Here is a 16,721-nt window from a genome sequence, read left to right as displayed (position 1 = left end):
CTCCTTATCATATTTATTCGGATGACAGAATAGTTTGTACCCCAAAGATGACAGATTATCAATCATTGTTATCGGAGTAATATAGATAAGGATCATTGTTCTAATACGCCAAGAGATACATCTTATCTTTAGACTGTGGGCTACACCAAAATCTACATCTCCTCTTTAGACTGTGGGATACACCATGATCTACATATTTTCTTTAGACATTTGGTTACGCCAACATATACATCTTTTCTGTGGGCTTTAGGATACACCAAGATCTGCATCTCATCTTTAGAATAGGCTACAGCAGTTCTACACCTCTTTTGACTGTGGTCTACACCAAGATCTACATCTTCTCTTTAGACCATGGGCTACACCAAGATCTACATCTTATCTTTAGACATTAGGCTAGACCAAGATCTACATCTCCCCTTTAAACTGTGGACTACACCAAGATCTACACCTCGCCTTTAGACTGTGGGCTACACCAAAATCTACACCTCGCCTTTAGACTGTGGACTACACCAAGATCTACACCTCACATTTAAACTGTGGGCTACACTAAGATCTACATTTTCCCTTAAGATCATGGGCTACACCAAGATCTACATCTTATCTCTAGACATTAGGCTACACCAAGATCTACATCTTCCCTTTAGACTGTACTACACCAAGATCTACATCTTGTCTTTAGACTATGGACTACACCAAGATTTACACCTCGCCTTTAGACTGTGGGCTACACCAAGATTTAGACTGTAGACTACACCAAGATCTCCATCTTCTCTCTAAACTGGGCTACTCCAAGATCTCCATCTTCTCTTTAGACTTTGGGCTATGCCAAGATCTACATTTATACTTCTCAAACTCAAAAGACCTTGGACTGCACATCAAGGTGATGAAATCTAAGGTAATAAGGGATTTTCTTTTATCTTCCTACGTTTGATACATCTCCAAAATTCAATGGTTCTTGAATACAATTTTCCCTGTTATGGTAGATCTTTCTTTAACTATCATTTTATGAAATTCTCTTGCAGTATGGACTGTTTATTCTAGACTAGAGGGATGACTTAAACTATGTGATTCCATTTTATCTTTAGTTTATTTAACATGTCCATAAAACTAAGTGTTACTCAGTGTGAGAATTCCTGTATAAATGCTCTGTTTTATCTTCACATTGTAGGCGATCAGACTCTACAAAAAAAAAAAAAAAAAAAAAAAAAAAAAAAAGATACCTTATACTCTTTCATACTTGTGTTCTTTTTCCCTTAGTTCTGTTTTAATTTCTATTTGTAGCTTTAATTTCTATTAGTTAGACTTTTCTTTTTATTTATGAATTCATGAAATTTTGGATATACGAGCAATGGCTGAGACACGGGAGGCCACTTGGCACTTAAGCACAAGGGGAGACTGGCAACCTAAGTTAAGTTAAGGGGAAAGAAATCAAACAGCTAGACAAAAGAAATCTAAAACGAACAGAAATCAAGAAGACCATTTATGTATATCATAATTTGATCATCATATATAAACGAATTACTAATAAATATCATCAGTTACATCTTTACCAAGGTAACAATAATAATTTTTTCTTTAATGAGGCACATTTGCACTGACTCGCAGGGGTGCCCTTTGCACTCGGAAAAGTTCCCTGCTAGCTGATTGATTGGAAAAAATAATTCTAGCCAATTAGCTAGTAGGAAACTTTTCCGAGCTAAAAGGGCACCCCTGCTAGTCAGTGCAAATGCGCCTTATTACAAAAAATTTAGTATGGTATTAAAAATATTTAAAGTATCAGATTCACTGTATCAAAAACATCAGTTGGTTTAAAGTTTGTGTTTGTATTCTACTGGATCCAATACTTCAATTCTTTGTTTATTAGACAGCAAATATGTAATAATAATTCATCCAATTACCGACAATAATATCAATAAAAATATGATATAGTTTATAGTCTATATTTAAGAGATATATTCTAAAGCTATTAATGTTCTTGAAATATTTTATTTGAATTGTTAATTACTTCTCTTGAAGTTTATTTATTTCTTTTCCTCACTGGGCTATTTTTCCTTGTTGGAGCCATTGGGCTCATAGCATCCTGCTTTTCAAACTAGGGTTGTAGCTTAGATGATGATAATAATAATAATAATAATAATAATAATAATAATAATAATAATAATAATAATAATAATAATAATAATAGTAGTATAGGTTACATAGTAAGCCTACTTGGAAAAATCAATACAAAATCTTATTTGATAACGAAGAAAAAATATCAACCACAAAAATTATTATAAAAAGAGAATAATTACAGCGTAAGTCCATTTAGAAAATTCTAAATAAAATAAAATTTTATTTGATAAAGCAAATATATTAACCACAAAAACTACAATAAAAAGGAGTAGTTATCTCACCAACATTGATAAAAAAAAAAAAAAAAAAAACGGCCAAAAAAAGAAAAAAACCAATTCTCAATTTAAAGACCTTACTAATAACTGACACAATTCGCACCAAATTTCCGACTAGAATCACCCTTCAGGGTTTATACTCTTTGGGCTCTCGAAGTCGCTCCAATCAGGCCTCTCTTCGATCCTCTTGGCAATTTTGGGAATCTCAGACACCCTCTTAACCAGGTCTTGGCACCCGGGGTAGTTGTCGAGTATATTCGGGAAGTAGTGGGTGAAGAGGTCGAAGTAGGCCGCTACGAAGATGTCGACCCAGGTCATCTGCGATTGAATTGTAAAGATTATTATAATTATTATTATTATCATGATCTGTCCCCTGTGGCCGCGGGGGCACAAAAACAATTAGAATAACGCTAACGTATCCCTGCATATCGTAAGAGGCGACTAAAAGGGACAGGACGAGGGGGCTGGGAACCTCCTCTCCTGTACTATAATCCTGTGAGACATCAAAGAGGTGGAGCTCAGGGGAGAGTGACTGCTCCCCACACTCTAGTTTTGGGGTGTTTGAATGTGCGTGGATGTAGTACGATAGAGAGTAAAAGAATTGAGATTGGAAGTATGTTTAGGAATAGAAGGATGGATATATTGGCTTTGAGTGAGACAAAGATAAAAGGGAAAGGTGAAGTGATGTTTGGTGAAATGTCTGGTAGAGTGTCTGGGATTGAGAGGGGAAGAGCAAGAGGTGTGGCTTTATTGCTGAGTGAATGGATGACAGGTAAAGTAGTGGAATGGAAGGAGATATCATCTAGGTTAATGTGGGTAAGGGTTAGGTTGGGTAGGGAATGTTGGGCTTTTGTCAGTGCATATGGGCCAAGTTGTGAGAAAAGTGAAGAAGAGTGGAATGAGTTCTGGAATGAGTTAACTAGGTGTGTAGAAGGACTGGGTAGAAGGAATTATGTAGTTGCCATGGGTGACTTAAATGCTAGAGTGGGTGCTGGAGAGGTAGAAGGTGTCATTGGGAAGTATGGCGTACCAGGTGAAAATGAGTGGTGAGAGACTGGTAGATATGTGTGCTGAGCAAGAGATGGTGATAAGTTCTAGCTTTTTCAAAAAGAAAGATAAAAACAAGTATACATGGGTAAGAGTGGCAAATGGAAGATTGGTAGAAAGGGCGTTAATGGATTATGTGTTGATAACTAAAAGAATGTTTGGAAGATTGAAAGACGTGCACGTATTTAGGGGTATGGCTAACGGTATGTCTGATCATTTTTTGGTGGAAGGAAAATTAGTTGTAGCAAAAGAGTGGGGAAATAGAGTAGTTGGATGTAAAAGGGAGCTAGTGAGGGTTGAAGAGCTAATAAAACCCGGGGTAAAAATTAAATATCAAGAAAAGTTAAAAATGGCATATGACGAAGTGAAAGTAAGAGAAACTGGTAATTTAGAGGAGGAGTGAAAGTTAGTAAAAGAAAATTTTGTTGGGATTGCAAGTGATGTGTGTAGCAAGAAGTTTGTTGGAGGCAGCATGAGGAAGGGCAGTGAATGGCGGAATGAAGGAGTGAAGGTAAAAGTGGAAGAGAAAAAGAGGGCTTTTCAAGAATGGCTGCAGAAATAATAGTGTAGAGAAGTATGAAAGATATAGAGAGAAAAATGTGGAGGTAAAGCGAAAGGTAAGTGAGGCAAAGAGGACAGCTGACCTGAGGTGGGGTCAGGGATTGGGTCATTCATATGAAGAGAATAAGAAGTTTTGGAAAGAAGTGAAAAGAGTAGGGAAGGCTAGTTCAAGAATTGAAGAGACAGTGAAAGATGGAAATGGAAGGTTGTTAAAAGGAGAGGAGGCAAGGAAAAGGTGGGCGGAGTATTTTGAAAGTCTACTGAATGTTGAGAATAATAGGGAGGCAGATATAATTGCTGTTGCAGGTGTTGAGGTGCCGGTGATGGGAGATGAGAATGAGAGAGAGATTACAAGAGAGGAAGTGAGGGGAGCACTAGATGAAATGAGAGTAGGAAAAGCATCTGGTATGGATGGTGTGAGGGCTGAGATGTTGAAGGAAGGGGGTGTGACTGTACTTGAATGGTTGGTGAGATTGTTTAATATGTGTTTTGTGTTGTCAATGGTACCAGTAGATTGGGTTTGTGCGTGTATTGTACCACTATACAAGGGTAAGGGAGATGTGCATGAGTGTTGTAATTTAAGGGGTATTAGTTTGTTGAGTGTAGTTGGAAAAGTGTATGGTAGAGTACTGATTAATAGGATTAAGGATAAAACAGAGAATACAATCTTAGAAGTACACGGTGGTTTTGGAATAGGTAGGGGTTGTATGAATCAGATTTTTACAGTTAGGCAGATATGCAAGAAATATTTAGCAAAAGGTAAGGATGTGTATGTTGCGTTTATGGATCTGGAGAAAGCGTATGATAGAGTTGATAGGGAAGCAATATGGAATGTGATGAGGTTATATGGAGTTAGTGGAAGGTTGTTACAAGCAATGAAAAGTTTCTACAAAGGTGGTAAAGCATGTGTTAGGATAGGAAATGAAGTGAGCGATTGGTTTCCAGTGAGAGTGGAACTGAGACAGGGATGTGTGATGTCACCGTGGTTGTTTAATTTGTATGTTGATGTAGTGTTGAGAGAGTTGAATGCTCGAGTGCTTGGACGAGGATTGAAACTGGTAGACGAGAATGACCATGAATGGGAGGTAAATCAGTTGTTGTTTGCGGATGATACTGTACTGGTTGCAGATGCGGAAGAGAAGCTTAGCCGATTAGTGACAGAATTTGGAAGGGTGTGTGAGAGAAGGAAGTTGAGAGTTAATGTGGGTAAGAGTAAGGTTATGAGATGTACGAGAAGGGAAGGTGGTGCGAGGTTCAATGTCATGTTGAATGGAGAGTTACTTGAGGAGGTGGATCAGTTTAAGTACTTGGGGTCTGTTGTTGCAGCAAATGGTGGATTGGAAGCAGATGTACGTCAGAGAGTGAATGAAGGATGCAAAGTGTTGGGGGCTGTTAAGGGAGTAGTAAAAAATAGAGGGTTGGGCATGAATGTAAAGAGAGTTCTGTATGAGAAAGTGATTGTACCAACTGTGATGTATGGATCGGAGTTGTGGGGAATGAAAGTGACGGAGAGACAGAAATTGAATGTGTTTGAGATGAAGTGTCTAAGTAGTATGGCTGGTGTATCTCGAGTAGATACTGTTGGGAACGAAGTAGTGAAGGTGAGAACGGGTGTAAGAAATGAGTTAGCAGCTAGAGTGGATATGAATGTGTTGAGGTGGTTTGGCCATGTTGAGAGAATGGAAAATGGCTGTCTGCTAAAGAAGGTGATGAATGCAAGAGTTGATGGGAGAAGTACAAGAGGAAGGCAAAGGTTTGAGTGGATGGATGGAATGAAGGAAGCTCTGGGTGATAGGAGGATAGATGTGAGAGAGGCAAGAGAGCCTGCTAGAAATAGGAATGAATGGCGAGCGATTATGGCGCAGTTCCGGTAGGCCCTGCTGCTTCCTCCGATGCCTTGGATGACCGCGGAGGTAGCAGCAGTAGAGGATTCAGCATTATAAAGCTTCATCTGTGGTGGATAATGTGGGAGGGTGGGCTGTACCACCCTAGCAGTACCAGCCGAACTTGGTTGAGTCCCTTGTCAGGCTGGGAGGAACATAGAGAGGAGATGTCCCCTTTTTTGTTTCATTTGTTTGATGTCGGCTACCTCCCAAAATTTGGGGAAGTGCCTTGGTATATATATGTATGTATGTATGTATGTATGTATTATTATTATTATCATTATTATTATTATTATTATTATAAAAGCAAGATGCTAAAAGCCCAAGGGCTCCAACAGGGAAAAATAGCCCAGTGAGGAAAGGAAATAAGAAAATAAATAAATGTTATAAAAAGTAATGAACAATTAAAATTAAATGTTTTAAAAACATTAACAACGTTAAAACTGATATTTCATATAAAAACTAAAAAAGGACTTATGTCAGCCAAATTAGATTAGTAGTTATATTAATAATAATAATAATAATAATAATAATAATAATAATAATAATAATTTTAGAAATAATATTTTTAATAATTTTAATAGTATTAATAATTTTAATAATTTTGAATATAATATTCTTAATAATTAAAAAAAATTACAATTCTAAACAAACAATATCAATAATTTTAAAATGACAATTTTAATAAATTTAGAAATAATAATTTTAATTATTTTAAAGATAACGATTTTTATAATTACAAAAATTATAATTTTGTTAATGTAAAAAATGATAATTTTAATCTTAAAAATAACATTTCTACTCATCTAAAAATAATTTTTTCAACAATTTTAAAAATAACAATTTTAATGATTTTAAAAATAATGTTTTTAATGATTTTGAAAATAATTATTCAAATAATTTTAATGTTATAAATTACAACAACAATAATAATAATAATAATAATAATAATAATAATAATAATAATAATAATAAATAATTTGCGAGTTTCGAGTTCTCCCTTACCTCATCTGAGTATATCCATCCATCTTCAGTAATTGCTCTCTCCACGTTCATACATATAATTGGCAACCTTCCTTTGATTTTATTATACATGTTTGCCTGGTAGCCGGGATCCTGGCGGAGTCTGAAAGAAGAAGAGGCAAAAGGAAACTTAGAATTAGTGGGACAATAGAATCAGGTGACCCTCTGGGTAAAGTTAGGCGATTCTCTGGCTGAGAATGAGACTGTAAAATCAGGGGATTCTCTTGGTGAGAATGGGGCATTGTAGCTAGGGGAGTCTGTGTGAGAAAAAGTTAGGTGATTCTCTGAGTGAGAATGAAGCAGTAGAGACAGGGGACCCCTAGCTGAGAATGAGACGGTAAAATCAGGTGATTCTCTGGGTGAGAATGAGACATTATAGCTAGAGGACTCTGTGTAAGAATGAAACAGTAAAGTTAGTGATTCTCTGAGTGAGAATGAAGCAGTAGAGCCAGGGGATCTCTGGATGAGAATGAGACTGTAAAATCAGGGGATTCTCTTGGTGAGAATGGGGCATTGTAGCTAGGGGACTCTGTGTGAGAAAAAGTTAGGTGATTCTCTGAGTGAGGATAAAGCAGTAGAGACAGGGGACCCCTGGCTGAGAATGAGACGGTAAAATCAGGTGATTCTCTGGGTGAGAATGAGACATTATAGATAGAGGACTCTATGTGAGAATGAGATAGTAAAGTTAGGTGATGTTCTGAGTGAGAATGAGGCAGTAGAGCCAGGGGATCCCTGGCTGAGAATGAGACGGTAAAATCAGGTGATTCTCTGGGTGAGAATGAGACATTATAGATAGAGGACTCTGTGTGAGAATGAAATAGTAAAATCAGGTGATTCTCTGGGTGAAAATGAGGCATTGTAGCTAGGGGGCTCTGTGTGAGAACGAGACAATAAAGTTTGGTGATTCTTTGAGTGAGAATGAAGCAGTAGAGACAGACGACGCCTAGCTGAGAATGAGACGGTAAAATCAAGTGATTCTCTGGGTGAGAGTGAGACATTATAGCTAGAGGACTCTGTGTAAGAATGAAACAGTAAAGTTAGTGATTCTCTGAGTAAGAATGTAGCAGTAGATCCAGAGGCACCCTGGCTGAGAATGAGAGAGTAAAGATAGGTGATGTTCTGAGTGAGAATGAGGCAGTAGAGCCAGGGGATCCCTGGCTGAGAATGAGACGGTAAAATCAGGTGATTCTCTGGGTGAAAATGAGACATTATAGATAGAAAATTCTGTGTGAGAATGAGACAGTAAAGTTAGGTGATTCTCTGAGTGAGAATGAGGCAGTAGAGCCAGTGGATCCCTGGCTGAGAATGAAACAGTAAAATCAGGTGATTCTCTGGGTGAGAATGAGGCATTGTAGCTAGGGGACTCTGTGAGAATGAGACAGTAAAGTTAGGTGATTCTCTGAGTGAGAATAAAGCAGTAGAAACAGAGGACCCCTGGGTGAGAATGAGACAGTAAAATTAGGTAATTCTCTTGGTGAGAATGAGGCATTGTAGCTCGGAACTTTGTGCGAAAATGAAACAGTAAAGTTAGGAGATTCTCTGAGTGATAATGAGGCAGTAAAGACAGGGGCCTTCTGGGTGAGAATTAGACAGTGATATAGGTGATTGTCTGGCTGAAATTGCGACAGTAGAGCCAGTGATGCCTTGGGGGTGATTAAGACAAGAGTGTAGTTAAGGAGTAGACAAAAATAACAAAAGTGAGAATAGTGAGTTAGATTCCCTCGTATACATCATACCGGGTCAAGATTTAAATAGGGAAAGACTTAGAGGGTGGTGAAAGTTATAGATATAATCAATATGAAATTTAAGCCTTCTTAATAGATCAAGGCATCACCCATTTAATTGTTTACCCATTAGCACAGTAATAGGAAACCTATGTCATTTAATTATATCTGGCTTATTCTTTAGATACATGAATATAGATGTTTTCAGAGGACTAAAATCACTAGCTACAGCAACCCATGCACTCACGTGCACAGCTTCTACAATGTTTACAACCCTAAAAGAATGGTAAAATAACTATCAGATCTTCGCTCAGAAAGCCTCTGTAAAGTTTACAACGCTTCCAGAAGGCTAAAATCACTAGCTAGAACACGACTTGACCTCACTGCACAGCTTCTACAACGTTTATAATGCTTCCAGAGGGCTCAAAACACTGGCAGTTCTTTTCTCAAACAGCCTTTGCATCAATAAGCGTAGGAGGAGATGATGATGATGACATGAATCTAGATGTTTCTAAAATATAATTTTTCGAATGTGCCATTTTCGGCTAAAACAACAACATTTGGGTTGGATTAGAGTTATGAAATTTGGGAGGTAGGACCACAACTAGAGCAGGGATTGGAGAAGCCCTTTATTCCCTTAATGTAACTGGGGGAAAAGCCTGAAGGAGCTCCGTGAGGTAAAAGTTGAAAGAGGTTGGAAACCAAGAAAGAAAGAAAGGAAATGGGAACTGAGGTAATGTAAAAGACTAAAAATTGGGTGCAGCTAGGGATCGAATGAGTGTTGGTAAAATATTTTAGTAATGGCAATAGTGCATAGCGTGTCAAGTACATTGATGGTACTTTAACCTTATGAGGCAGATCCAATTTTCTATGCCTCTATTATTATTATTATTATTATTATTATTATTATTATTATTATTATTATTAGTTAATCTATAACCCGAGTTGGAAAAGCAGGATGCTAAAAGCCCAAGGCTTCAACAGGGAAAATATCCCAGTGAGGAAAGAAAGTAAGAAAACAGATAGAGTGGTATGCACGGATGTACCTTCAAGCAGGAGAACACTAACCCAAGACAGTGGAATACCATAGTACATCAACCCTAGTTGGAAAAGCATGATTCTTTAATCCCGATGTCCAAACTTATGGCTGATTAAGTGAATTGGACATTTTGCTTGACCGTGACCTTGACCTTCCAAAATTTAATCATTTCCAGAATTTTACATAACAGTTAATCCTTGCAAGTTTCATTAATCTACGATTAAAAAAGTGGTCGGAAAGCTGTTCACAAACAAATACACACACAAACAGGGGTGCAAACATAACTTCCTTCAAACTTCGTTGGCGGAGGTAAATTTGGAGGGAGGAGAGTGCCTGGTTTGATATAAAAGTGGGCCATAGGAAATCAGTAAAGCATCCTCACCTAGCAATGAAGAGGTCGGACAGAATGTAGGTAGCGTCGTGGACCCCTTCCACCAATTCCTGCTGGCGAGTCACAGTCCACAGGTCCTTGCTTATCATGTTCTGCGCCTCACCCAAATACCTCGAAATCACTGTAGTTTGATGTAGCTGGTTGCCGTCCACCATTAGGACTGGGACATTACCCCAGTCGTAATCTGTAGGAAGTGGATAGGGCTTGTGTGAATGAATGTCTGTCATTTTGTTACTTTGAATCTTAACGGTGAATCTGACTTTACTACAGTTCATACCATCCTTGAGACTACATTAACAATTTTGACTTTTCTGTGAGACGTGATCTTTTTAGCTACAGATTTTTCTACAGGTTAATATTATACTACAGTTACATTTTTTAGAATATTCAGTTAATACAGGATAGTGCATCTTTTTTTAATACAGGTTGTATACAGTTAACAGTTACTCTACAATCATTAAATATGAACATAGATATCTCTTTCATTTAATTTTTCGAAAGTGGTTTTTTTCTGCTATAAGGTGCCATTAAACAGTATACAATGAATTTAATTCCATGGACTATACGCAGCTACTTATTTACCCTTCAACATCAATTAATTTTTTTCCTCTATAACACAGGCTTGAGGAAACTGTCTCAATGTCTTCCATCACAAAAGTTCTGTAAAACAGCTTCATTTATTTAGCAATTTCAGAGGTACTGTCTTACCTATTCCACAAATTTAATAGGATAGTTTATTCACCTGTACAGCTTTATCCCCTGAATTATTTTGTGCAGCCCTAACTTTCTAGCTGTGTCCACACATGTGTTGATTTAGCAAGAGCAGGCAGGAGTGGATTGAAGCTTGAGTTTAGAATATACTGACTCCAATAAGATACTTCAAGTAGAAAGTTTTAGACAATCCAAGATTGGCCATATTAGATTCAGTGTATTCTAAATTGAAGCTTCGGTCCATGCCTTCTTGCACCAGCTGATTTTGGTGACTGTGTGGGTGCAACCTTACACATTTTCAGTCAACACCTTCATGCACCAGCCGAATTGTTGCCTGTGTGGGTGCAACCGTACACAATTCCAGTCCACACCTTTATTGCACCAGCCAAATTTCTGCCTGTGTGGGTGCAATCGTATACATTTTCAATTCATCTCTTGCACCAACCGAATTGTTGCCTGTGTTTGTGAAACCATACACATTTTTTCAGTCCACACCTTGCACCAGCCGAATTTGCTGCCTGTGTGGGTGACACATTACACATTCTCTTTGTTAGAACTCTCCCAAAATACCAAAAGTATCAAATGTTGTAAAGTATTAATATACCTTCCTTTCTGGATTTCCAGTCACTGAGCACATCAATGATCTCCTCGGAGTAGTCTACGTCAGCTGCCAACAGGATCCATCTGATCGGCTCAGCCCTGCCTCTCATATTGAAGTACACCAAGTGGTACGTAGACATTTCTGAAAAGGTAAAGATAAGATTGGTTGATTTTTTTTTTTTTTAGTAAACTATTATCCTCATTAGATCATTGGTATCAGAGGTGGAAAGATATTCTTTTTGCAAACATATTTTTAGTTATAAGTCTATTTTTGTTTATTGAGAATGGCTCTCTATAGCTCCCAACAAGGCTTTCACAATAAGGTTAACAATCGTATGTTTTTACTCCTCTTGGGTGTAACCTGTAACCCACTATATTCAACTCCTTATCGGGCCAATGATTTACTGGTTATAACAATAGAGGATCAAGGAATCTTTCCAGGCGAAAGTCTAAGCCCAATTCTTCTCTCTATGCCGAGGATTGATCTCAAGATCTATCTAAGGTTTAAAGGCTGCTCATAAATGACACAGGCAAGGGCAGTGACATTGCCCTATCAAGCAGGACAATGCCCTAGAGCCTGACCATATATCCATATGATCAGCACTCAAACCCCCTCTCCACCCAAACTGGTTGATGACTCAGCAGGCAGAACTTCAGGCTCCCCCTTAACTCACAAGGATGATGAGGTTGCAGATACTACAAGAAACTATCGAGCTTGAGCGGGATTCAAAACCCAGTCTGGCGATCGCCAGGCATGAACGTATCCTATAGGCCATCACAAGTCTGCTAACCACTGGGCCATATGTTTGAAATTCAAAGGCATCTGATAAAACTCTGGGGTAACAGGTTGTGCAGAGTTACTCCTTTAGAAACATGTGTAATTCACATAGAGTAAAAATCGTGAAAGAGATGGTATATTTCTACAATTTAAATAAATTAGTAGCTAAAACTGAAGAAATTTGTAGCTTACAAAACCACACAACGCACTAGTCTCGTTTAAAATGGAAAATGAATTATCGATTTAATGTGATCTTGAATAACAGAATCTGTTTTTTTTTTTTTTTTAAGGCTGGGTTTTAGAATGATCAATAATCGTAGCACGAACTTATGTATTATTTGAGGAGTTTAAAAAGAGGAGGAAATGTCAGTTGTAACTTCCGGTCGATGTTACGTTACTTCACGCACTGCTTCTAAAATTTACTTTCTTTAGACATCGGAAAATGAGTTACTTGTATGTGGAGGAAAACATATTGTTTAGCAATCCCCGGAAGGGTGACAGAGTATATTCATTAAACTTATGTATATCTTTATTCATATACACAATTACTTGTTATTTCTCTTTGTCTTGTTTTTTAAAGGGTTTTGTAGCTATATATATATATATATATATATATATATATATATATATATATATATATATATATATATATATATATATATATATATATATATATATCTGATTTAATGTTGTTACTCTTCTTAAAATATCTTATTCTGATTGCTCATTACTTCTCTTGTGGTATATCTATTTTCTTGTTTCCATTCCTCACATGGCTATTTTTCCCTGTTAGGGTTGTAGCTTGGCTTGTATTTACTGTATTCGTATCATATGCTATACCAAAGAATCTCCATCGCGTGCAAGCCATCAAATTCTTAATATTCACATGACAACATGCATGTCAAATAGCAATATCTATTATTACTTCCTTATTACCAACGTGGCATATAAAAAAACAAGCAGAGAAAGAGGGAAGGACATGTGTGAGGTGTTTTATATACAAACATATATGTGTATGTATATATATATATATATATATATATATATACAGTATATATATATATATATATTATATATAATATATATATATAATATATATAATATATATTATATATGTATATATATATTTATATATATATATATATATAATATATATATATATATATATATATATATATATATATATATATATATATATATTTATATATATATATATTTATATATATATATATATATATATATATATATATATATATATATATATATATATATATATATATATACATATACATATATATATATATATATATATATATATATATATATATATATATATATATATATTCGTTCCATAGCTCTCTGAGTGGTAACTAGCTAAGGTCGCAAGTCTTTAGTAAGGCTTCAAGTTTCTGATTGCATAACTTGAAACTGGGAGGACCATCTCCCTAAATACTTTTCATTTTTAGAAAAAGTAGCATTTTACTTTTCATAATCTAATTTTTCATAAAAGTGGAAGGACATTTCTGAGGTCTTCGTTCTGCAGTGGACTAGTAACGGCTAATAATAATGATGATTTTATATATATATATGTATATATATATATATATATATATATTAATACATATATACATATATATATATATACATATGTATATATGGTAGCCAAAATAAGGAAAATAATGTGTATACAGGGGGGTAGGAGCAAGGGGGTGGGGGGGGGGCTATAGCGCCCCCCCCCCAAACCTTTTTGCTGAAAATATGCTTTTAAACATTCAGATTTACATTTTGCAAATGCATTTCATCTCTGGCAACAGCTCTTGTACAGTCTCACCCTCCCACCCCACCCCCGCCACGTAAGTATCATGTTTATAGTACCCAAGGCCAATATTTGATAGTACCCAGCATCATAGTTTCACAGTCCCGTCACTCGCTTAGTTTTACAGAGAGCAGCCCCCATACTGGGAATCAAGCCACTTATAATGTTTGACCCCCAGTGCATACCGTGAAAACATATGTTAATCTATCCATCATTACCAAACACTATTATAGTAACAAACTACATCATTGATACGCAGTAATAAATTGAAAACATGACACACGCGAACACATGTACTTGACGAATATCGCACATGTAAACATATGCATGAATGTATGTATATATATATATATATATATATATATATATATATATATATATATATATATATATATATATATATAATTTCTTCATAATTCTTTTTAAATATGTATACTTTTATATAATTTCAGAGCTTATGAAGTATTAATTATACATTATTCATACACTTTTCATATGTATATTTTCTGGTCTCAGGCATGACTTTCAAATATGTATGTTTATATTAGAAATATACTTGTTCTTAATTTTGCTTACTTACAATTATTCTATATATATATATATATATATATATATATATATATATATATATATATATATATATATATATATATATATATATATTATAACTAAATTCAGTTATTTTGATATATGTTGTACAACACAACAGCCATTTTGGAAAGCAAGTTGAAACCTGTGGAACGATTTGATTTACCTAATGTTTTCATTTATCTAGATTCACGAAGTAAACAAATGAAAGAATCAAATTTACTGTATTCTCTTCTCACAAGGTCTGATGCTTCATGTTATTATTCATTGAGTAATATGAATTACTTTATAATGTATATACAAAATTGTAAAATATAATTTGTTAAGGAATATTTCTTTATAAAAGAAAAAAAAATGAATGTTAAGAAAATGTAATTGTATTTTCATAATAAAAGATAAAAAAAAAATTGCTTTGTGATAGTTTTGACATCGTCATATTTACGTTCACTGTGATCGTGTTGACCTCTTTGAGTCATCAACACTTGTCAAAAGATAATGATGTTTTATCCATTGTACCAAACAGGTTATGAAAATAAACTCACTGAAATGAAACAATGTATCAAACATTATTTGTATAAAGTATACAATTAGTTGGTGAGAATAAAATTAATCATGAACCATTGTTATTTTTAACGGGAGTTCACGAGGTCTATGTGCCGTGTTTGACGATACGCAATCGTATTCATAAAAGTGCTATTTCTTCATATAAAGACTACCTTACACATATAAATTTCACCCTATTATGATCAATATTAGATATACACTAATCATACATTGATTCCCAAGACACATTAGAGTGTTTCTGACTTTTGTCATTGGCATGTAACTTAAAACAGTACATGGTGGCAAATAAATCAAATTTGTTGCGAAATATTACGTCGCCCGCAGTGAAACAATGGGAAATATTTAGACGTAATATTACGTCGCCCGCAGCGAATCAGTTAACTACAAATATAATTTATCACCACAGTTAATCCCCACTGAGCAAGTGTGTCTGTGAGACTTAGGGTGTTTTGTTGACTCCCAGCGGCTCAGTAGGCCACTGGCTAGGGAATCTCTAACATCACGCGATATATACTGTCTATACCCACATATTACACAACTCCTGTATCATTGCACGATGGAAAGTGAATGCGAAAGTGACTTCTCTGATGATCCGTCCGATTTCATTGAAGTCGTTTGGCAGGAATCTGAGAGTGATGAAGAACTGCTGACCGTCAATGACAGTGACCCTATGGAGATTGTTCAACCTCAGTTCTAAACGTCTGAAGTCGTGTCCGCGGAGGAAGGCAAAGTTGGCAAATCCATGGCCCAAGGTGGAGAATTAGCTGTCGAACCCTTCCATCCGCCTGCCGACTATAGTTTTCCCCCAAGAAAATTCGGTAAACAAAACCGATTCTTCAGGCCGTCATGGTGTGTGACATTCCCGTGGTTATATTACGACCCGGCCACTGACAGTGTGAATTGCTACAAATGTAGCAGAGCCGAAAGTGCGGGAAAACTAAACCACATGAGGAGTAAGGAAACCCAATTTCTAAAGGATGGTTTTACTAACTGGAAAAAGGCTATCTTGAAGTTCAAGGATCATGAGGGATCAAAGTGCCATTGAAGGGCTACTGAAATGGAGACGGAGAACGTCCCAGATGTTGGTAAGGCACAATATCCCTTACAATGCTATACAAATATTCAAGTTAATATTACCACAATGTATAAGGAAATATATATATATATATATATATATATATATATATATATATATATATATATATATATATATATATATATATAGATACATACATACATATTGTGTAAAAATTGGAATTGGTCACATAAAAATCTTCCAGATATATGATTTTGTTTTTGATACAATATGCTGTCAGATGCCAGGAAATTGCATCTGAGGATGTTTCCTCATAAAATTTTTCTGGGGGAGACCCCCAGACCCGCCCCCTATGCCTTCGCGCCTGCGGCTCCGCCTTCAGTATCATTTCAAACTTCAGGCCCCCCCAAAAGGAAAACGCTCCTACGTCCCTGGTATATGTAGAAATACTCTATAGTTTCGTCCACCACTACACCTCTTCTTAGGGCGTTTATTAATAAACTTTCTATGAAGAGGTCCAGTGCCGGACGAAGTTGTAGAGCATTTCTACATATACACATTATCTTTGTA

General features: G+C 36.0%; 1 protein-coding gene across 2 annotated transcripts in view; it reads right to left on the bottom strand.

The window, feature by feature from the left end:
* Nucleotides 1-1,068: 1,068 nt before the first annotated feature.
* LOC137656676 (hematopoietic prostaglandin D synthase-like) overlaps nucleotides 1,069-16,721 on the bottom strand; it is a 28,493-nt gene continuing 12,840 nt past the window's right edge. Inside the window, exons 2-6 of one of the 2 annotated variants that reach the window (XM_068390858.1) lie at nucleotides 11,374-11,511; nucleotides 10,050-10,242; nucleotides 6,887-7,007; nucleotides 2,494-2,708; nucleotides 1,069-1,179 (exon numbers count right to left, since the gene is read on the bottom strand). In XM_068390858.1, the coding sequence (XP_068246959.1) occupies nucleotides 2,511-2,708; nucleotides 6,887-7,007; nucleotides 10,050-10,242; nucleotides 11,374-11,511 (650 nt within the window). In that variant the 3' untranslated portion in view covers nucleotides 1,069-1,179; nucleotides 2,494-2,510. Of the gene's footprint in view, nucleotides 1,180-2,198; nucleotides 2,709-6,886; nucleotides 7,008-10,049; nucleotides 10,243-11,373; nucleotides 11,512-16,721 lie in introns of those variants that run through there. The other variant, XM_068390859.1, reaches the window with a different exon arrangement.

Source organism: Palaemon carinicauda, chromosome 17, assembly GCF_036898095.1.
Source record: "Palaemon carinicauda isolate YSFRI2023 chromosome 17, ASM3689809v2, whole genome shotgun sequence".
In the NCBI taxonomy this organism is placed as follows: domain Eukaryota; kingdom Metazoa; phylum Arthropoda; class Malacostraca; order Decapoda; family Palaemonidae; genus Palaemon; species Palaemon carinicauda.
Note: the sequence above shows the minus strand (reverse complement) of the source record. Positions and strands in the feature narration are given on the sequence as shown.